At 38.8% G+C, this 22,625-nt stretch overlaps 1 protein-coding gene across 1 annotated transcript; it reads left to right on the forward strand.

Moving 5' to 3' along the window:
• The first annotated feature begins 9,839 nt into the window (after positions 1-9,839).
• dnajc22 (DnaJ (Hsp40) homolog, subfamily C, member 22) lies at positions 9,840-19,985 on the forward strand. Its single transcript, XM_052009756.1, has 3 exons — positions 9,840-9,873; positions 11,161-12,167; positions 14,727-19,985. The coding sequence occupies exons 2-3, from the start codon at positions 11,325-11,327 to the stop codon at positions 14,910-14,912; spliced, it is 1,029 nt and encodes a 342-aa protein (XP_051865716.1). The 5' UTR covers positions 9,840-9,873; positions 11,161-11,324; the 3' UTR covers positions 14,913-19,985.
• The last annotated feature ends 2,640 nt before the right edge of the window (positions 19,986-22,625 follow it).

Raw genomic sequence — 22,625 nt, forward strand, 5'->3', positions numbered from 1 at the left:
TATCCTCATCCAAATCATTGATATAGATTGTGAACAGCTGGGGTCTAGCACCAATCCCTGCAGCACCCTGTCAGTGACAACCTCCCAACCCAAAAATGACTCGTTTATTCCGACACTCTGTTTTTCACCTGCAAACCAACTGTTAATCCATATCAGGATATTGCCCTCATACCATGTGCTCTTATTTTGTTCAATCATCTCTTGTGGTACCTTATGAAAGGCCTCCTGAAAATCCAAATACATCACATTAACTTGTTTTCCTTTACCTATTCTGTTCATTACCTTGCTCTAGATCCATGCAGGTTGATGGGACATGGAAATCAGCATTGCTCAGAGACCATCATTTCTTTTTATAGCAAAATAACTGAAGCAGAACCGAGTCTGAGTATTTACTATACAGCTGAAATAGATACAATCAAACCACTGAGTTTTTACGACAGTGGGTTACTTACGGTAGTTTGAACACCGACTCCCTTAGATAGTACGAAAAATTGTTACTTTAAAATAATAGAAAATATAAACAAGCTATAAGTACATGCAGCTTGAAATAAACCAACAAAAAAAAATCATCTGTAGATTTCAAGTTTACATTTCCAGAAGTGTTACAGATGTAATTTTAAGCTAAGTTTCCCATTGAGAAATTGATGGAATTTGGGGCATTGTTGGGTTTAAGCCCTACCATTCTTAAGCTCCACTGACTTGAATAGAGTCTAAAAACAGGCTGGGTGTAAAGCCAGCATTAAACTCAATCCCATCAGTTTCCCAGTGATTAATGTTGCTTCTTTTATGTTTTGTTTGGTTCAGAAGTAGGATCATTTTCCCCCATTGCATACTCTTAAATGGAATATATAGTATCAAGTTTGTACATATCAGAGTACTTGATAATAGCTACAAAAGCACAAGTCTTCTGGACAAATTAAAATGAAACTTCCTGGGTTTTATGCAGCCACCTAGTGAGGAATGCTACAAGAAATTTTCAATCGAGTCTGTACATTTCTGGAGAATTTTGTTATTATGAAGGTATGCCATGGTAAATCCATGGTGGTAAATCCATGTATCCTAGAACACTTGCAGTTAAAAAAGCTTTAGTAAAGCAATTTGTGTTTTTCAGTAATCTTCATTACCTTTTAAATAAATCATTCTTCAGGGAATTAAGCTTATTACATGCATGTCAGCTAAAATGTGTTTATTAAAGTGCAAATAATATTATTTAGGTGAGAATAGGCTTAATAGAGCACCAACATACTCCTAAACTATTATCTGAATCAAGGCAGTATGCCTACCAACCCCACTCATGCTTAATACTGTAGTCCCATATAAAGTATTTAAATCAAAATTTAGTTCTTCATACTAATGTAGTTTCATAAAACTAAATATTTTTCTTATGAACATACAAATTAGGAACAGGAGAGACTATAGCTCATCTGATTATGACCACAATTCCACATTCCAATCTATTTGCAGTGACCTTTTACCCCTTTATCTATCAAGTGTCCATCTGCCTCTGCCTTAAAAATATTCAAAAGACTGTTCCCACCAGTCTTTGAGGAAAAGAATTCCAAAGACACACAACCCTTTAAGAGAAATATTTTTGTTTTATCTTTGTTTTAAATGGCTGACCCCTTATTTCTAGGTTCTCCCACATCAGGAAATATCCTCTTCACCTTCGCTATCATGCAGATTCTTATATGCTTTAATGAAGTCTCCTCATCTTCTGAACTCCAGCAGACAAAAGACTAGCCTGTCCAACATTTCCTCATATGACAATCTGTCCACTTATTAGTCTAATAAACCTTTTCTGCACTGCTTCCAATGTATCTGTATCCTTCATTAAGGGTTGACTTTTATATTGTCCAACTTTAAAGAAAAAATACAAATCCTGGAAATCTGTTCAAAAACAAAATACCTCAGAAACAAAATGCTGTCAGTACATAATGTGTCCATTCATAATCTGAAAGAAATTTTCAGTTAACTCATGAAGAATATTTCCTGAAATGTTCCACAAAGGTCTGGTTTTATTCCAGTACTGCATTCTTACTCTGTGAAAAGATTGGAATCATTTTTACAACATCAGGCAAAAACATTTCCTGATCCATACCCCTGAGGAATTAATTGTACAGATCCAAAAGAGCATTAGAAGTCTCCTTAAATCAGTTATTGAACATTTATTAGAAGAAAATAACTGAAACAGGGTGTCAAGCTACTAAAGGACATGGTGTACAGGCATCCTGAGGGAAGTAAATTAAATTACAGATTGGCACACACTTGCAATGCATTAGTCCATCTTGTTGACCAGATAACTGACTTTAAGCAAGCACAGATAGGTTGCAGTATCTGTCGATCCCAATTGAAACATCCCATTCTAATAAATTTGCATTAATTAATTGTGGAATGTTGTTAGCATTCATTTAATTGCTACAAAACAAGATAATTGCATTTAAAACCTAATTGCCTGTATGCAGTTGTACTGATTAGAATCAGGCTCCTGCTCCTTCTAGAGATATCAAGGTTAATTTCAAGACCATTTAAATTGGACTATTATAACTTCAAGTATGATCAAAACAAAAATCAATAGCTTGATTTCATACACATTGGTTACTGTCACAATTTAAACATTTACTGTTTACTCTACAATTCAATCAAATTTCTTTCTGCTTTAATGAGACATGAAAGGTCTCTACCAAGCTTCCCTACTCATCTGTGTACCAATCACGTCTATTTTAAAGAGAACAGGCAAGAACATGTAGAAAGAAATGCTTCTATTTATAATGCACCTTTCATGACCTCAAGACATCACAAAGCACTTTAAAGCTAATGAAGTCATTGTCATAATATAGGAAATGATTAATTTGCACACAGTTAGGTCTCACAAACAGAACATTTCTTCTCCAGTAAAATGGGGACAAGTTGAATTGTGCCAGAATCACAATGTATATTTAGCTTGCACCAGTTTCACCACACATAAAATCCATGCTCTCATCTCATCATCATAATTGCAGCACCGAGCCAGTACCAAACATGCAGATAAACAAATTATTGCTTATTTTCAAGGTGTAATTTCATGTGCCTGCACTGATTCATGTTTGAAACATGCTTGAACCTCTTAAAGGGAATGTGGCCATTGCCTCCAACCACTGTGGGAAACCATTCCAAAACTTCCATTAAACTTTGCAAAGCTCTGTCAGAACAGGATAGGGAGCAGGCACCACAATATTCCTCTCCACCAAGGGGCACAGGAAGCCATCCAGATCCATCATAAAATGCCAGTGGAAGGAGATCATGAATGGTATCAATGGGAGGAGGAAAGCACCAGGAAGCATAAGCATTTAGCACACAGACATGTCGTCAGGTATCAACAAATCCCTTCTCCCAATAAATGCAGCATAAAGTGATAAAAATGTATGGCACAGGGGAACACCAACTAGCCCATTGAGTCAATGTCAGCTGACAAAGTTTAATCCCACTACTGGGATGGAAGTTTCTGACTTCACCAGCCATTCAGGCACTGAGTAACAGACCCGTACCACTCTCTGATTGAAAAAGTATTTCCTCAACTGCCCTCTAATACTTCTAAAAAATAACTTAAACCTATGCTCTCAAGTTATTGGCTTAGAGAAATAAATCCTTCCTATCCGATCCATCTGAACCTCTCATTATGTTATGCACCACTAACCTTACAAACTGCTCCATCTCTACACCTCCATCACTCACTTAACAACAAACTATCAATCAAGACACCCACCTACCTAATATTCATCATCCCAACAACACTCCTTGATATAGCACTACTCGAAGATTCACAACTCACAGTTTACTCACACTCCGAGTTATTCAGCTATGGCCACCATATGACCTAGATATATTGCAAGATACACTCTTTCTTTCAGAAGGAGGCAAATAATCACCGCCAGCAGCAAATTGGCACTGGTCAATAACATCTTCAGACATTGACTAGCCTACACGAGAACAAAAGGTTCCAAAGCTTTAGCAGATATAAATGTGTACACTATTTTCCACATAATCAAGAATTTAAATTTTATTGAGACACAGAGTGCAGATGCTTGAATCTGGAGCAACAAACAATCTGCTGGAGGAATTCAGCGGGTCAAGCAGCATCTGCCAGGGTAAAGGAACTGTCAACGGTTCGGGTTGAGACCCTACATCAGGACTGAATTTTATTCATTTGGTGAAACAATTATGAATGTAACTCAAGTTGTTTATAAAGTTACATACACAAAATATGGGCCAAAATTGTTGGATCAGATTTCAAATCTCACTGGGAGTTAACCAACAGGTAGGATGTGTCAATCCTTTCCCAGTTGCCAGCTCAAGAGAAATATTGGCAGATACTTTTAAGCAGGTCACTTGGCCACATCTGTGGTTAAGGTGTTAGGTAAAGCATGGAAGGAGAAGGGTCTTGAAACAGGGATGAGTTTTTATAATGGAACAATTGAAAACAATATTGAACACATATAAGTCACTATGGTCTAGGCCATATGAAATGAGAAAAGTATATGGGACTTGAAAAGAACAAGAAGTCCTGTTACCCTGTTAGCAGTATAGAATGCAGAATTAGATTGAACATGTGTTGTTATTTTCTTTTCCTGTGCAATAATTTTTTTAGTCACTGCAGTTTTGTAAATATTACTATTTGTCTACTGAGTCCTTCTTTATTTCTAATGAAATGGGAAAAACTTGGAAATTTTGCAGAACTAGTTGTCATTTACTTTTATTAGTCTTCCTGTCATGCCATAAAACAGATGATTATAAAGACTGATTAAGTTTCTTAAGCTGTTTATCCACATGTCATCTTGTTAGTAACCCTAATTAAAATCATACAAACCAACTTTAAATATACTTTGCCCCATGAAAAGGGTTGTGTTGCACTACTTATTTTCACTGGATACCTACCGTGCAAGGGAGAAGATGAGCAATTACAATTGAAACCTTGAATTGTCCAAGCTGCTGCCTATATTAATGATATTGAATGGTATTTTTCTCAAACTCTTCAAATAGAGCAGAGCTCATTCTACAGGACTTTACTGCTGGCATGGAGCCTTCATTGATGATAATGTAGATCACAGAATTAGCCAGTAGTATTATAGCTCCCTCTCCAGCCCATTCTTCTATTTAATGAGATTTAATCCATTGGGCAACTGCACCTCAACAACATTAGTTGATTTCTGACAGTGTTACTCATCTATTTATACAAATCTCACTCCCACCTCTTTCTGGTCTTAGTGCACAGCATTCACAGTGTCTTGATAAGATGTGGAGTCCTTGCTCTCCTCCAGTTTATTCATTCTGAAATGAAAATTGGAGAATTCCGATAATGATCATCCAATCTCCATTGACAACTTATCTATTCCTATACATCAAGGTTACAATTACAAAGTAAAATTCAAAAGCAAAAGGAAAGAATAATAAAATGTTACTAAATGTACTTATTATTTCAATATAATCAAAGTTCCAGAGCTCAAGTTGGGGCAGAAGTAACATTCTAGACTTGATTTTAAACAGGTGAGGACTGAGGCATAGGGTAAACTATAAACGTGGCAAACATGGGGCAGAGAAAGTTTTAATTGCTGGAACACATTTGATTGGCACACTTCAGTCTTTTAAGACTTTTAAAATTCAAGATGGCACCAAAGCGTGGTGACTCTTTGCAAGCTGCTCCCAACAGATCAATTTATTACCAATTCCAATTTCAACCTAGGATGAAGACTATCATGACCAGGGAACTTGTCAGCTCAGAGCTCCATTAATTTGTTCTGTACCACTTTCCTGCTGACTGTAATTTTCATGAGTTCCTCATGCCCTCTCGATTCCCAATTTTCCCGTATTCTCTAGAGTGAAGACCTATGCAAAATACCTGCTTAAATCATTGCCATCTCTTTATTTTCTATCACTGATTACCCAGCCTCATTTTCTATAGGACAAACACTCACTTTGTTAACTCTTTTCCTTCAGAAATATCTAATCATGGAAGCAGAGATAGTTAAAGTAAATTAGATTGAGGGATCAGTCAGTCAAGGTGCATTGGTAGACATCTAAAGGAATCTTTCAGAATACACAGAATAGATACATTACAATGAATACAGAAAAATCTATGGGGAGGACCCACCATCTGTGGTTAAGTAAAAAAAGTTAATGATAGGATCAAATTTAAAGAGAAATCATATAATTCACAAAGATGGATGGCAAAGCATAAAGTTGGAGAAAGTATGAAAACTGCACATAATAAGATTAATAAAAAAGTAAAAATCATATCATGAGATAAAGCTAGGCAGAAATGTGAAAAGAGATGGTAAGAGTTTCTCTCAATGCTTGAAGAGGAAAAGAGTTGACAAAGTGGGTGTTGGTCCTATAGAAAGCAAGACTGGGAATTAATCATAGAAAATAAGGAGATAGCCATGAATTAAATAGGTATTTTGCATTGGTCTTCACTATTGTAAAATCCCAGAAATAGGTGTAAATCAGGAATTGGAAGGGAGGGAAGAACTCAGGAAAATTACAATCCCCAGGGTGGTAGTACTGAGCAAATTGTTGATACTCTGGGCTGACAAGTCCCTGGGTCCCGATAAACCTCATCTGTGAATCTTAAAAGAAGTAACTGGTGAATTAATTGATGCGTTGGTTTTAATTTTCCAAAATTACCTGAATTCTCATAAGATTTCATTAGATTGGAAAATAGCAAATGTAACGTAACTCAAAAAGGGAGGGGGACTATAGAACAATTAGCTTAAAATGTGTCATGGGGAAAACATTAGAAGCTATTATTAATATCATTAGAACAGGGCACTCAGAAAAATTCAAGGTAATCAGGCAAAGTCAACATAGCTTTGTGAATGGGAAATTATGTTCGACCAGTTTATTGGAATTCTTTGAAGAAGCAACATATGCTGTGGCTAAACGGGAACCAGTGGATGTATCATACTTAGATAGAAGGCATTTGATAAGGTGTCACATCAAAGATTATAGTGGAAAATGAAAGCTAATAATGTATGAGGTAACATATTGATGTAGATAGAAGATTGGCTAGCCAATAGGATACAGATTAGGTATAAATGGATCATTTTCGGGTTGGCAAGACGTAATGAGTGCTGTGCCACAGGGATTGGTACTAGGGCCTTATGACAGATGAAGGGACTGAAGATATGGTTGCTAAAGTTCCTTTTGAGACAGGTAGGAAAGTAGGTTTTGAAGAGAATATAAGGAGGCTACAAAGGGATATAAATAGATTAAGTGAGTGAGCAAAGATTTGGCAAATAGTATAATGTGGAAAAAAATGAAATTACCCATTTTGGAAGGAAAAATAAAAAAAAACTTATCTAAGTGGTGAGAGATTACAGATGTCTGAGATACAGAGGGGTTTGTGTGTCAAGGTGCATAGTTCTCAAAAGACTAGTGTGCCGTTACAGCACATAATTAGGAAAGCTAATAGAATATTCGTGTTTATTGCAAGGGAAATTAAATACAAATCCTTTATTTTAAAGGAAGATGCAAATGCATTGGAAGCAGTTCAAAGACTGTTTACTAGACACATACCTGCAATAGGCAGGTTGTCTTATGTGAAAGGGTTTGACAGGCTAGGCTTAGAGTTCAGAAGAGTGAGAGGCAACCCTCATTAAAACATACAAGGTCCTGAGGAGTTTTGACAGGGTGCAGGTGAAGAGGATGTTTCCTCTTATGGAAGAACCTAGAACCAGGAGTTATTGTGTAAAAACAAAGGGTCGACCATTTCAAACAGAGATGAAAAGATGTATTTTCTCTCAGATAGTTTGTGAGTCTTTGAAACTCTCTTCCTCAAAGGATGGTACCTACAGGAGGTACCTCAAGTACTGGAGCGGTACCACCAATGCTGTCATTGAAAAATACTCCAAATCCATTGGCAGGATAAGAAGACCAATGCCAGTGCTTTCCAAGCTAACATCCCTAAGATTAAGGCCCTAGTTGCACTCAGATAGTGCTAATGGGCAGTCCACGTCACTTGCATGCCTGACACCAAATTCTCAAAACATGTACTCCACTCCAAGTTCAATCACGGCAAGAGGTTAGCAGGAGAGCTGAATTGCTTCAAGGATGTTCTCAATGCCACCTTGAATAAAAGTAATATTCTCATCAACTTGTGAGAATTCCTGATCCATGTCCGATCAAAATGGAGAAGTATCAGGGAATGCACCGAGAACCTGGAGCACAACAAAAATGTGGGAAGAAGCACACCACCTCCCATACAATCCACTTACCTACCCCACCAAGCACCATTTGCCCAAGCTATGGCACAATCTGCAGATCTCAAATAGGTTTTATCAGCCACCCACGAACTGGTACCTTTCCAGTGCTTGAGGTGCCTCCTGTAGGTACCACCCTTTAAGAACTGGAGAGGAAGGAGATTATCCATGACCCAAAGGTTCTTCATGTAGAGGCCCTGGCTGATCTCCTGGGACCTTGGCGCATAAGACTTCCCCATTCCCCCCAGCATGCAGAGCTCGCATGAGGTCATTCGGGTTCTTTTTTTGAATTTGGGCACTCTCCCTTGTCTCTGACAGCCATAGTGTCTGTTGCTGTTGTCTGGCGGCCATGAGGAGTGTGTGTTTACAGGCTGGCGCACTTCACAGAAAGAGTGCAGGAAATTATTGGAGCCTGGTGTTATTGGGAACTGCACATATCCTGTTTTAGTGCATGATTTTGGGTGTAAACCATTCCAGTGTTGTCTCAAACACCTTTTCAGGTTTTTATAAGGAACTTGAATGGGTGCTTGCACAAAATAGAGTGACAATTTAGCGCACCAAAGAAAAATACAATTTCTGCACATTTTATCTGACTACCCAGTACCAGGGCATTATATTACAGAAAATTCAGCTAACAGGTGGTCTTACTACCACTACTCATCTTCCAATATTAAAAGGATATGCCAACTCTACATAATTTTAAAATAAATTATTTTAAAAATAACTTATGCTCAAAGCACGATTTATTTTAAACTGAAATCACTTGGTATTAGTATTGGTTTATTATTGTCACTTGTACTGAGGTACAGTGAAAAACTTGTCTTACAAACCGATCGTACAGGTCAATTCATTACACAATGCAGTTACATTGCATTAGTACAGAGTGCATTGATGTAGTACAGGTAAAAACAATAACAGTACAGAGTAAAGTGTCACAGCTACAGAGAAAGTGCAGTGCAATAAGGTGCGAGGTCACAACAAGGTAGATTGTGAGGTCATAGTCCATCTCATTGTATAAGGGAACCGTTCAATAGGCTTATCACAATGGGGTAGAAGCTGTCCTTAAGTCTGGTGGTACGTGCCCTCAGGCACCTGTATCTTCTACCCGATGGAAGAGGAGAGAAGGGAGAATGTCCCGGGTGGGTGGGGTCTTTGAGTATGCTGGCTGCTTCACCAAGACAACGAGAGGTAAAAACAGAGTCCAAGGAGGGGAGGCTGGTGTCCGTAATGCGCTGGGCTGTGTCCAGAACTCTCTGCAGTTTCTTGCAGTCCTGGGCAGAGCAGTTGCCGTACCAAGCTGTGATACATCCAGATAGGATGCTTTCTATGGTGCATCTGTAAAAGTTGGTGTAAAACTTCAAAGGTTACCTCAGGATTGATCTACATTCTAACTTGATTCAAGGTTCATGCTGATTAGGGTTATCATTAAGATTGACTCTATTCATTCACCTGTTTAGTGCCTTTAGGACTAACACTGGTGAGTTAATATTCTACACTATTAGTGAAGTGAGTTGTTGCAAAATGCTACATTACAGTTTATTGTAATTTTACGCAATAATGAACTGCTCTGAGTCAACACAAGATTAGTCCTCAGAGGGCAAAAGTCCTCTGGATTTAATCAGAGACTACACGACATTGTCCGGTAAGCATGTTCTAAAATATCTTTTGTTTCAAAGTTGCCTGATCCCCCTTTTAACTCTGTTGGACTCTTAAGACTACAACCTATGTTAAGGACTTAAGTTTACCAGTTTTATGTAAATGAAAGACTAAGTTTTGCTTGGAGAAGCAAAGCTTATTCCTCTTAAATTGGGAGCCACCCTTTTTCATGGGCCTACCCAAATCAAACCTGATTAAGAATAGACTGTTTAAACCCTGTGTGCTTGCAAGAAGCAATATAGATTGTAATAAGTTGGTACAGCAGCGTTAATATTAAATCTGGTTCCCTTTTTAAACGAGCATTGTTACTTTGTACAATGTATTGAAAACTATATAAATCTGCAAGCTACAGTAATGCAGTGGAATCTTATTCTGTGTACTACGTTGCAGTAAACACATGCTTATCTTTGGATTTTACCGAGAGAACATTGACATCATTACTCCAACTGGTGGTATCTGTGTCCATACTGAGATCTGGCGGATAATAGCAATGTGATTGCATACTTTGTAAATACTGTGTGCTCACCGTGCTGCTCATGAGGCGATCGCAGAATCTGCTATCTGCCTTCTGTGGGATCAAAGTCATATTTTGGCAACTTTCTGACCAACCAATGATTTTGGGGAAAGTTGTGTGGAGAGGAACAATGGATAACATAAATGAGATCTCTGATGTTAGAGTGGCCTGCTGATGGAAGTCCAGAACTAAGACAACCCTCTGTGACAGATTAAATAATCTGACACCTAACCAAGATAGTCTGCAGTATTCCAGAGCACTATTGATGATTAACAAGACACCCTGACACAATGGAACTTGGAGAGGATTTTTCATCACCACAGACTGGCATCTCCCCATTCAAGTTCACATTACCCTGCAAGCAAACACTCTGATAGGTAATCACTCTAGGCTGGATAAACAGTGTAAAGCCTATCAATGCTCGCCACTGGTAACCTATGAGGTTTCAACCAGCTGCATTTCAGCAGTACTCCTGCATACAGTTGGCTTCCTTAAAGCTCAAGTATTAACAAATTTTGCTCAAGGTATTTAGACATATTCAAGTATGAAATAGAGAGTATTAATCCCATATTAAGCATGTAACCAATGGCCTGGGAACTTCTGAGCCAGTGTTTAGTTGACAAAAAATAATGTTTGGTAATAGGCTGTTTGTTTTCACACATTACCATGAAAATTGCTTCTATCTGGAGTGGACAAATATAGACCTGACCACAAGTTGATTGGCAAGTTCTTATTATTATTCATTCTGTTTTTCTTCAGATCGTGTTAGATGAAAATCTAGGCTAAAGACATGCTTCAATCAAGAACCCCATTAAAGATATGGACTGATCCATCAAATCCTTCACTGAACTCTTAGCTTATAAAGCAGAGTCTTCCTAATCTTCAAGTTTCAATATCAATATTTATCCATTTAGACTGTGGAGATGGTCAAAAGTTTGATGATCACTTATGTTCTTTGGTCATTGGGTGGACCTTTAGGTCTCCATCACATCTACCTTGGGAGAGATAGCCACGCCTTACTGTGGATGGTGACATTTGGTGGATTTGGGTTTGGGTGGATTCGGGAATTTTGGCAATTGCCAAAATATGTGCAAAATGCAAACTTTCGCCACAAAAAGATTCAAAGAAAAAGAGATCAACAACCATCAGTGAAAATTATCCGAACTTTTGGCCAATTTGTAGTTGGCGTTTATTTTGGTATCATTGCTCTCATAAGTCTATCACCATTAAGTGGTTTCTACATCATGGTTTTGCCACTTGCCATCACACTGGGTGTTCACCTTGTAGCTAATGTTGGTGAGGAAACCTCCAATATAAAGGCAACAATGATGGCTTCCTTTGTTACATCCATCATATTCTATGGAAGACCCATTGCAACAATACCCATCAGTATTGTTGCTAGTGTTGTCTCCATGCAACACCGTCTCTACAAGACTCCAAGCGACACAGGAGACAACTTAAGTGTGCGACTCTACAGACTAGGTTTAGCTTGGCTGGCTTTCACAATGCCAATCTCCTACTGTATGTTCCACAACACCACAGTTACGATTACATACATCACAGACACCATCAGCTTTATCCTAGATTCAGTACGAATATTCCCATTGATCAGTGGTCTCTTTGAATCTATATTACTTCTTCCATATCATACATGGAAGTTGTCTACTGGTGGAACTGGATTAAGCCATGGATACAATCAGGAATGGGAAAAGTTATTTGCATCTATCTCTGCCATACAGACTGAAAGAGAAAGATTAGCATATAAGGTAATTATAAACAAACAAATAACGCTAATTGATCTAGATTGCTGTTTCCTCCTCCACCTTAGATTGCATGCCTGTTTTACACTCCAACTGAAATCATTTCCATTCTCGCTGTAAAGATTGTGCTGAAATCTAAAATTTTTAATATATACATATAAGAAATGTTAAGGTCATATGGGATAGCATGGTTAGGGGAATAGACACTGTTCTCTGCAGCAAAGACACAGAGTTCCGAAAGCCATATTACCTGTCTACTGCCAGGATTAAGGACATCTCTTCTGGGCTAGAGAAGAACTTTGGAGTGGGAGTGGGAGGATCCATGTAGGCACTAACTACATAGGTAGGACAAGTAAGGAGGTTCTGCTGAAGGATTCTGAACAGCATGGGCAAAATTGAAAAGCAGAACCACAAGGGTGGTATTCTCTAGATTTTTACCCAAACCGCATGCAAATTGGCATAGGGTAAATAAGATTAGAGAAGTAAATGAGTGGCTCAAAGCTTGATGAGGGAGAAATGGGCTCCAATTCATGGGGCACTGGCACGAGTACTAGGTCAGGAGGAAGCGGTTCCACTGGGATAGGCAGAATCTGAGCCGGGCTGGCCTAGTGAATCGCATAAATACGGTTAATATCAGGGCTTTAAATTAATTAAAGGTGAGGAAGGTTCCAGTGACAGGAAGTTTAATAAATCAAAAACAAATGAGAGAGCAGTGGCACAGGACACTAAAGCGGAAATGAAAATCAATGCATGACAGGAAGAGGCAGAAAACATAAGCAAATGTGTGTGTTAGAAAGTGAATCCGCAGTAAATTAAAACCAGTAGTAAGAGACTAAAAAGCTAATAGGGAGGGAGAAAATTGATTATGAGAGAAAACTTATCTAAAGTAATCTAAAAACAAATAGCAAGAGCTTCTATAGATATATGAAAAGAAAGGGTTTCAACTAGTCCGGCAGGTGGTGGTACCCAAAGTAGTAGTCTTATAGATGAGAAAGTTGAAACAAATAAAGAGGTTGGAGCAAGCAAGTCCAGTAGGCAGGACAGGAAGCATGGAAGGTCTGAGAGCCTAAACTGCATTTACTTTAATGCAAGAAGCCTCACAAGTAAGGCAGATGAATTCAGAGCATGATCAGCACATGAGATTGTGAAATTATAGCTATTACAGAAACATAGTTGAGTCAGGACTGGAGTTGCACTATTGATTAGTGAGAACATCACGGCAGTGCTTTGAGAGGACATCCTGAGGGGGAGCGTCCAGCAAGGCCATATGGGTTGAATTCAGAAATAAAAAAAGTGTGATTACTTTGATGGGATTATATGATAGACCCCCCTGTGGTCAGCAGGAATTAAAGGAACAAATATGTAGGGAAATCACAGTTAGGTGTAGGAATAATAGGGTTGTAATTGTAGGTGATTTTAACTTCCCTAATACTGACTGGGACTGCCTTAGTGCTAAGGGGTTAGATGGGGCAGAATTTGTTAAGTGTGTCCAGGAAAGTTTCCTGAAGCAATATGTGGCCCTACTAGAGAAGGGGCTACATTCGATCTCCTCTTAGGAAATGAGACTGGGCACGTGGTTGATATGTCAGTGGGGGAGCACTTTAGGACCAGTAACCATAATTCTATTAGTTTCCAGATAGTAATGGAAAAAGATAGGACTGATGCTCAAGTCCTAAGTTGAAAGGGAAGCAGGGAGGAAAGGATATTACAAAACAAATGGCCTCTCCAGAATTAGGTTAATGCCATTTGACACAACTCCTATCAAGCTTGTTAAAAATTTAATCCACTATCTAACACAAATCTGAAAATGCTAAGTACCTGATCATAGGCATGCTGCTGTAGTGACACATTAAAATAAGGCAAGATGCTTTCCCAAAGGAAGAGAGAAAATGGAAGAAAGATTTACCAGGCTGATGCTCTACTGAATATTTCCAAAAAGATTGAGGGTGAATAGCGAGGGAACATATGCAGTTCTATTTTGAATACCTGTAAATTAGAAATAGGAATATACGCAGCTCTATTCTGAATAACAATAATTAGAAATAGGATTTTTATAACTGTAAGCCTGTGGTACATTTTATGATGATTCAATTCAAACCTTTTGCTTCTTTGTATTAAAAGGGGGTGAATTTTCTCTTTTGCTGTATGACGGAACATTTGTTTCTCTCTGCAATAAATGGCCCATTAGAAAACTAATTTTTAATTTAATTCAGAGAACTAATTTTGAGGATGTGCATCCCTGTGATCTTATTAGCAAACTGTTAATTACAGAAACAGCTACTCTCCCAGTTGCTTTTCTAAAACAGATGTAATTTCAACTACTTTAATCCCAGATGTTTTCCCAGACAAAAAATCCAGTAAAATCTGTCTTTTGTTTAAGAAAGTGACAAAGAATGTAGTTCAGTGTGATATAATTTCCGAATCCTGGATAGATCTAGTCCTTTCTGGCTTTGTAGAGGATACAATGCAATTGTAAGTAATGCAGTAGGATATTTTAAACAGCATACAGGTCTTGCTGAGTTACCGCTTTCTAAATTAAGCCTTGTATTTCTTTTTAAACTTCAGGTGCTGGGACTACAGCAGGAAGCAACTTTGGAAGAAATTAACAAAAGTTATAGAGAGTTGGTGAAACGCTGGCACCCTGACCACAACCGACATAATTTAAATGAAGCAGAACAACAATTCCTTGAGATACAGGCAGCATATGAAGTACTTACAAAAAAGCAGACGAGTGACACACAAGAGCTGTGAAACCACTTATAAAATATCAAGACTACATGGCTTTGTGGCTGCTTCCAATTTATGATACAGATTTGTTAAAATTGTGGCATTGAACTGGGGCTAAATTTTCCAATTATTTTTCCTTATTCTCCATGTTAGCCGGAGTAGGTCATGCCTCATGAGTTTAATAGAGTTTCTTGAGGAAGTGTCAAGATAAATTGATGAAGGTAGTGTGGTGTATGTGGTATATATGGATTTTAGTAAGGCGTTTGACAAGGTTCCCCATGGTAGACTCATTCAGAAAGTCATGAGGTATGGGATCTATGGAAAATTAGCTGTGTGGATTCGAAATTGGCTTGCCCACAGAAGCCAGAGGGTGGTTGTAGAAGGGAAGTATTCAACCTGGAGGTCGGTGACTAGTGGCATTCTACAGGGATCTGTCTGGGACCTCTGCTCTTTGTGATTTTTATAAATTATTTGGATGAGGAAGTGGAAGGATGGGTTGGTAAATTTGCAGATGACAAGAGGGTTGGTGGTGTAGTAGATAGTGAAGAAGGTTGTCATAGGTTGCAATGGGATTTGGACAGGATGCAGAGCTGGGTAGAGAAGTGGCAGATGGAGTTCAATCCGGAGAAGTGTGAAGTGATATACTTTGGAAGAATGAAATTGAAGGCAGAGTGCATGGTTAATGGCAGGATTCTTGGCAGTGTGGAGGAACAGAGAGATCGTGGGGTCCAAGTGCATACTGTAGATCCTTCAAAGTTGCCTCACAAGTGGATAGGGCAGTTAAGAAGGCGTATGGTGTGCTGGCCTTCATTAGAGGGGGATTGAGTTCAAGAGCTGAGAGGTAATGTTGCAGCTCTATAAGATTCTGGTTAGACCACACTTGGAATATTGTGTCCAGTTCTGGTCACCATATTAAAGGAAGGACGTGGAAGCTTTGGAGAGGGTGCAGAGGAGATTTGCAAGGATGCGACCTGGATTGGAGAGCATGTCTTATGAAGAGAAGTTGAGTGAGTTGGGCTTTTCTCTTTGGAGTGATGGAGGATGAGAGGAGACTTGATAAAGGTATATAAGATTATGAGAGGCATAGACAGAGTGGACAGCCAGCATATTTTCCCCAGGGTGACAATGGCCAATACTAGAGGTAACCCATTTAAGGTGCGTGGAGGAAAGTTCAGGGGAGATGTCAGAGGTAGGTCTTTTACATATAGAGTGGTGGGTGCCTGGAATGCACTGCTGGGGGTGGTGGTAGGGGCCGATACGATAGGGTCATTTAAGAGACTATTAGATAGGCACATGAACGAAAGAAAAATGGTGGGTTATGGGAAGTGAAGTAGAGATGGGGATAGATTGAATGGGGAGAAGGTTTATATAGTTCGGCACAACATCGTAGGCCGAAGGGCCCATACTGTGCTGTACTGTTCTATTTATGCTCCATCTGTATTACAGCTAACTGGTTCATCCCGACTCTCATGTCAAAGATTACATTGTACAAGATAGTCAGATAAGAATATCATTGCCTGGGTTCCATATTTATATCTGCCTAGACATAGTTCATTCATCAGCCAAATCAAGATGCTTCCTTTTCCTAGCATGTTTACTCATCCAAGTAACATCGGCCTAAAGAAACTTCTATTTTGGAGCCTGAACCAACTCTGAAATTAGAAACATGGAAGAAAATAGTAGGCCATTCAGCACTTCGAGCCTGCTCCACCATTCAATATGATCATGGCTGATCATCCAAATTCAGTATCCTGTTTCTGCATTCTCCCTGCATCCCTTGATCTCTTTAGCCAGGAGAACCATATCTCACTCCTTCTTGCTGATATTTGATAATTTGACCTCAACTACCTTCTGTAGTTAAGGATTCCACCGGTTAACTTGGGTGAAGAAATTTCTTGTCATCTCTGTCCTAAATAGCATTAATTATTCCAGTGAAAACATTTTTAAATCTGAGAACTTAAGATGCTTTTTTTTCTGGTTTACCTGCACTGAAATTTTTTGTTGTGGATTGACTATTTTCAGATTTTCCATTTGCATTTGCAATGATGTAAATGAACATATAAAAATTCAAAGACACTTGTTATATAAATAGGGAAAAAATGGGCACCAGTATTTTACGATCATACAATGGATGGCAAATATCGCTATTAAAATCTTTGCCAACAGTTTCTGCAAAGTGTGCCTTTTAGGACGTTTGTCCAGATACTAAAATCATGAAAACATAAGAAAAGAGCAGGTGTAGGTCAAATGGCCCCTTGAGCCTCTTCACCATTCAATACGATCACGGATAGCCTCGTAGTTCAAATTTCTGTCAATCTCCGTTTTGATTATATTCAATGACTCCCTCCACAGCTGTCTGAGGTAGAGAACTCCAAAGAATCATGACCCTCTGAAAGCATAAATTCCCTCTCATCTCCATTTTAAATGAGCTACTCCTTCCTTACTCTGAAACTATGTCCCCTATAGATACCCCCGCAGGGGAAACATATACAACCTGTCAATCCCTCTCAGAGTTGTATATGTTTCAATAAGATCAGCTCACATTTTTCCAAACTCCAATGTATAAGCCCAGCCCTTTCATCCCAGGGATCAACCTAGTGAACCTTGTTCGCACTGCCTCCATTGTAAGTACATATTTCTGTAAATATGGAGATCAAAAGTGTACACAGTACTCCAGGTGCAGTCTCACTGGCAGCTTATTTTGTAGTACATACCCCCTACAATAAAGCTCAACATTCCATAAGTCTTTCTAATTACCTGTTGCACCTACACGTCAACCCTTTGTGTTTAATGCACAGAACTCCCAGACCCCTTTGTATTCCTATTTTATCGTCACACTCCATTCTAATAAAAATTTGCTTTTTCATTCTTCCAGCTCACATTTTCCTATATTATGTTCCATCTGCCAACTTTTTGCACACTCACTTAACTTGTCTATATCTCTTTGCATGCTCTTTGTTAACCCATCTATCTTTGCATCATCAGCAAGTCTGTCTACAGTACAGTCAGTCCCTTCATCTAAGTCATTAATATAGACCATAAACAGTTGGGGTACAGCACTAATCCCTGTGGCACTCCACGAGTGACTGACTTTCAATCCGAAAATGATTCACTTATCCTGACTCTGTTAGTTAGTCAATCATCTATTTATGCCAATATTCCCCCTCACCCACCACCCCTCCCCCAACTCTGTTAGCTCTTGTGCAATAACCTTTTTATGTGACACCTTGTTGAGTGCCTTTTGGAAATCCAAATACACTTGCGTCTACTAGTTCCTCTTTATCCACCCCGTTTATTACATCCTCAAAGAACACTAATAAATCTGTCAAGCATTAATTCCCTTTTATAAAACCACGTTGACTCCACTGGATTGTCTTCTGATTTTCTAAATGCCCTGCTATTACCTCCTCAATAATGGATTCTAGCATTTTCCCCAAAGGCAGACGTTAGGCTAACTGGCCAATAATTTCCTGCTTTCTGTCTCCTCTTTTCTTGAATAGCAGTGTTAAATCTGTTGTTTTCCAATCCTCTGGAACCTCTCCAGAATCAAGGGCATTTTGGTAGATTACAACCACTGCATCCACTATCTCTAGAACCTTCCTGACAACTTAAAGTGTTGTGTGTTGATAATTTCTCAAGTTATTAGCAAATTATGCACCTTGATTTTTGTCAATGCCTTTCCAATATCTACTTCCTCACCAATGGCCTGAAACATACTGTCAAATCTGAAATCCTTGCCTATAATCCTAAATTTGAACTTTCTAATCAGGTATCAGTCCCTATCAAATCATTTAGACTCTAACCAATGTCTCAAATTAAACTCTATATGACCATTAGTGTGGTAAGCTATGTTTCATATTTCTTGATCTGTCTGCAATCTATGATACAGTTCATTACTTCATATTCCTCCAATAGCTATTATCCATCTTCCAGCTGAGTCAAATTGGTTCCACTGTTATCTATGCAGCTATAATAACAGAATTTCCTGCAATACCTTCTATTTCCACTTCCAGATGTAACCTCAGTTATCCCCCCAACCATTTACTCTTAGTCTTTTCTGTTTTTTACCTACATGCTGTCTTGTGACAATATAACCTGAAAACAGATAGTAGGTAGACATGTTTACTGAGAGCACACAACTTAACCTCCAACCGCTTATCTCAAGCCCTCCACTGTCTGTGTGTTGTCAGACTGCTGTTCATCATTAAGTCCTGATGATCAAAATTTCTTCACACACTGGAAAGACTGGACTCATTGTCTTCTGTCATATTTCATAGGAAAATATACCACTGTATATGTTTTGTTTATACACAGCAATAGAAATATGGTGAATGCAAATTACTAATACTGAAAAATACAAATATTTTATCATAAATGATTAGTAATTTGATGCTCAAACTGAACCCCATGGACCTCAGATTAAAATCATGCATTACCATGGTGTTAATTAAAGGTTAATGGATGGACTGGAACTATTATCTTGGACATTTCAACAGATTTTCTTGGAGCATTGTATGTTTAGATCGGGGTCCAAAAATTCAGTGTCATGTATGAATGAACTGAATGAGAATTTAAAAAATTGCATATGCTGAAAATCTGCAATAAAAACAGAAAATGCTGGAAACACTCAGCATGTCAAACAGCAACAGTGGAAAGAGAAATAGAGTCAACAGTTGAGGCTGAAGACTCTTCCACAGATGCTATCTGACCTGTTGAGTGTTTCCAACAACCTCTGGTTTTATTCATGAAGAGAAGCAATTTATTTGTTAGCATTCTTTACTCATGTGTATCTGGAGGTGACAATATTGTTTCATAACTTAATTTTGCTTAGTCTGTTTGCTTGCTATGTCATATTAGTCTTGAAAGAAAATTACAGTTTACACTGGTAATTATTATACAATTCCAAATGACTATGCTTTCTCTTTCCATCTACATCAATTACCATGTTTGCATCAGAATAGTGTCTGCTCAGTGTCATACATATTTCTAAGCTAGAATGATTCTGTTCATGAGTACCTGATTTTGTAAGGCAATGAAGTTTTTTGTTGGTCATGTTCCAAACTGCACTTGTATCATGGATTGATTGTTCTCTAGATTCTAAATATGCTTCAACCCAAAATGAGCAAAGCAATCAGATTTTTACCTTCCTGGTTTGTAACTGGATGCTTTCTACACTTTCAAAAATGTTTACTCTGGATCATTTGCAAAGCATGGGTGCCATCTGCTGGCAAGCAAAACTTCTCCAATGGTGAAGAATATATGTGCCAGCTATTTATATTAATATCAAATATTCTTTTACCCCTGCAGTCCCTGCCTCCCATCCACTTCCTCAATCGCTTGATAATTTCAGCTTGTGTGTAGCTGAACCAAAGCCATTGCAGATTTGATTCATGATTTATGTATCACCTGATGGCTACCAAAATGAAATTAGGGATATCACAATTAGCATCAGTGCCCCTACATTCTTTTTCATTTATTCATTTTGTGATCTGCACATAACTGGCAAGGATTGCATTTATTGCCAAACCCTAATTTTTTAAATCTTTTTCTTTTGGAATCTTGATGTCCCTGGAAAGGGCAGTATTTATTGCAGATATCTAATTGCACTTCAGAAGGTGGTGGAGAGCCACCTTTTCAAACAGCTGCAGCCCTTCTGGTAAAGTACTCCCACAGTGCTGTTGGATGGGGAGTTCCAGGATTTAGACCCAGTGATGATGAATGAACCAGTAACATATATCTAAATCAGGATTGTGCATGACTTAAGGGGAACCTGCATGTGGCAGCATTTCCCTGCACCTGCTGTTCATCGTTCTTGGTGGTAGAGATCACAGGTTTGTGAGGTGCTGTTAGAGTAGCTGAGGTGAGTAACTGTCGCATTTCGTAGATGTACACACTGCATTCACTGTGCAATGGTGGTGGAGGTAAAGTTTAGAATAGTTAATGGTGTGCCAATCAAAAGGGCTGCTTTGTTCTGGATGGTGTTGAGCTTACTGAGAATTGTTGGAACGGCATTTATCCAGGCAAGTGATAAATATTCCATCACGCTCCTGATTTTTCTCATATTACTTACGACATGATGTGGTTTGGCCCATCAAGTCTATGGCAGCTCTCAGACATTTCCATCAGTGCCATTTCTCTATTTGTTTCTTGCACCTATTCTCTTTCAAATGGCCATCAATTTCCCTCTGATTCTCCTGCCACCTACCTACATTAAGGGTAATTTACAGTAGCCAATTAACCTAACCTAGTTGTACCTCACAGATGGTAGGAAGGCTCTGAGCTGTCAGGAGACTTATTCGCTGTAGGATACCCAGCCTTTGGCCTGCTCTTGTAGCCATGGTATTTATGTGGCTTATCCAATTGAGTTTATAGTCAATGGCGATCACCAGCATGTTGATGGTTCAGAACCCAGCAAGGGTAATGCCATTGAATATCAATTGTAGGTCTTGTTGAAGATGGCCACTGCCTGACACTTAAGTGGCAGGTAACATTGTGCCACAAATCAGCCCATGCCTGAATGTTGATTAGGTGTTGCTGAATGCAGGTATGGACTGTTTCATTTGCTGAGTTGCTTAATCATCATTAAACATCCCCAATTCTGATCTTATGATGGAAGGAAGACTGAAGATGATTAGGCCTACAATCCTGCCTAGAGGAACTCCTGAATGTCCTGGCCCTGAAACAATTGACCTCCAACAACCACAACCATTTCATATGTGCAAGGGATGACTTTAGTCATTGAAGTGTTTTCCACTCGATGCTCACTGACTTCAGTTTTACCATATTCGGACGAAAGCAATGATGAGATGTGCAGCATAGTGATCTTGCTGAAACCCCAAAAAAGGGATTGGTGAGCAGTTTATTGGCAAGTAAGTGTCACTTGATATGATGTTGTTGTTGACTGAGAGTAAACTGTTTGGATGGTAATTAGACAGATTGGATTTGTCCTGCTTTTCATAAACAGGACATCAGTAGACAATTTTCCACATTGTCAGCTAGATGCAAGTGTTCCAACTGCATTAGTGAGAAGCTCAGCTAGTTCTGGAGTACAGGTCTTCACTACTTCATCTGGGATGTTGTCTGGACTCATATCATTTAAAGGAAAAAAAATTAAATGGGTTTCTGCAAGAGAAGAAGATCAGATGTGATTGTGGTACCTTCTGTGATATTTTATAATTATCATGACACTGAAGGAGGCCATTTGGCCCATCAGGTCCACGTCAGTCCCAGAGGAGCAATGCCATTAGTCCCATTCACCCTCTCCTTATTTCCCTGTACCCTTGCAACTTAAGATAAGCTTAATTTCATGGAGTGTAAAGATGGTTGGTCAGCCAGAAGTGCATTGGAATAATCAAATCTAGATCTAAAAATGAGGGTTTCAGCAGTGGGAGTATGGTAGTGGAGTGGTTAAGATTGACTAGTAGCTTGTAGGCTGACCTCAAACATCACCATCTTGGACCATGCTCAGCATGGCAGTAGGTTTAAGATAGGAATGCCTAGCAGCATCTCGTGGGCCCACTATGCTCTGGGTAGGGGGGGAGTGACTGAAGAAGAAGCAGCATCCAGAGGCCTGGGCTGGTCATTAGAAGTCTGGACTATCATTCGAAGACACAAATATGAATCCAACAACACCCAATGAATGTAAATTCAAGTGAACTAGGGAAAAAAGCTATTTCAATAATGGTGTCCATAAACTTCCAGACCATCAAAAGAATTCATCTGATGCATTCATATCCA

Source organism: Pristis pectinata, chromosome X (assembly GCF_009764475.1).
Source record: "Pristis pectinata isolate sPriPec2 chromosome X, sPriPec2.1.pri, whole genome shotgun sequence".
Taxonomy (NCBI): Eukaryota; Metazoa; Chordata; class Chondrichthyes; order Rhinopristiformes; family Pristidae; genus Pristis; species Pristis pectinata.

What these genes read in the sequence shown, in the direction of transcription:
- dnajc22 (XM_052009756.1), top strand. Translation starts at nt 11,325, where the DNA reads ATGGTCAAAAGTTTGATGATCACTTATGTTCTTTGGTCATTGGGTGGA. An exon ending in GAGAAAGATTAGCATATAAG is followed by an intron (nt 12,168 to 14,726) that starts GTAATTATAAAC and finishes TTTAAACTTCAG; the next exon opens with GTGCTGGGACTACAGCAGGA.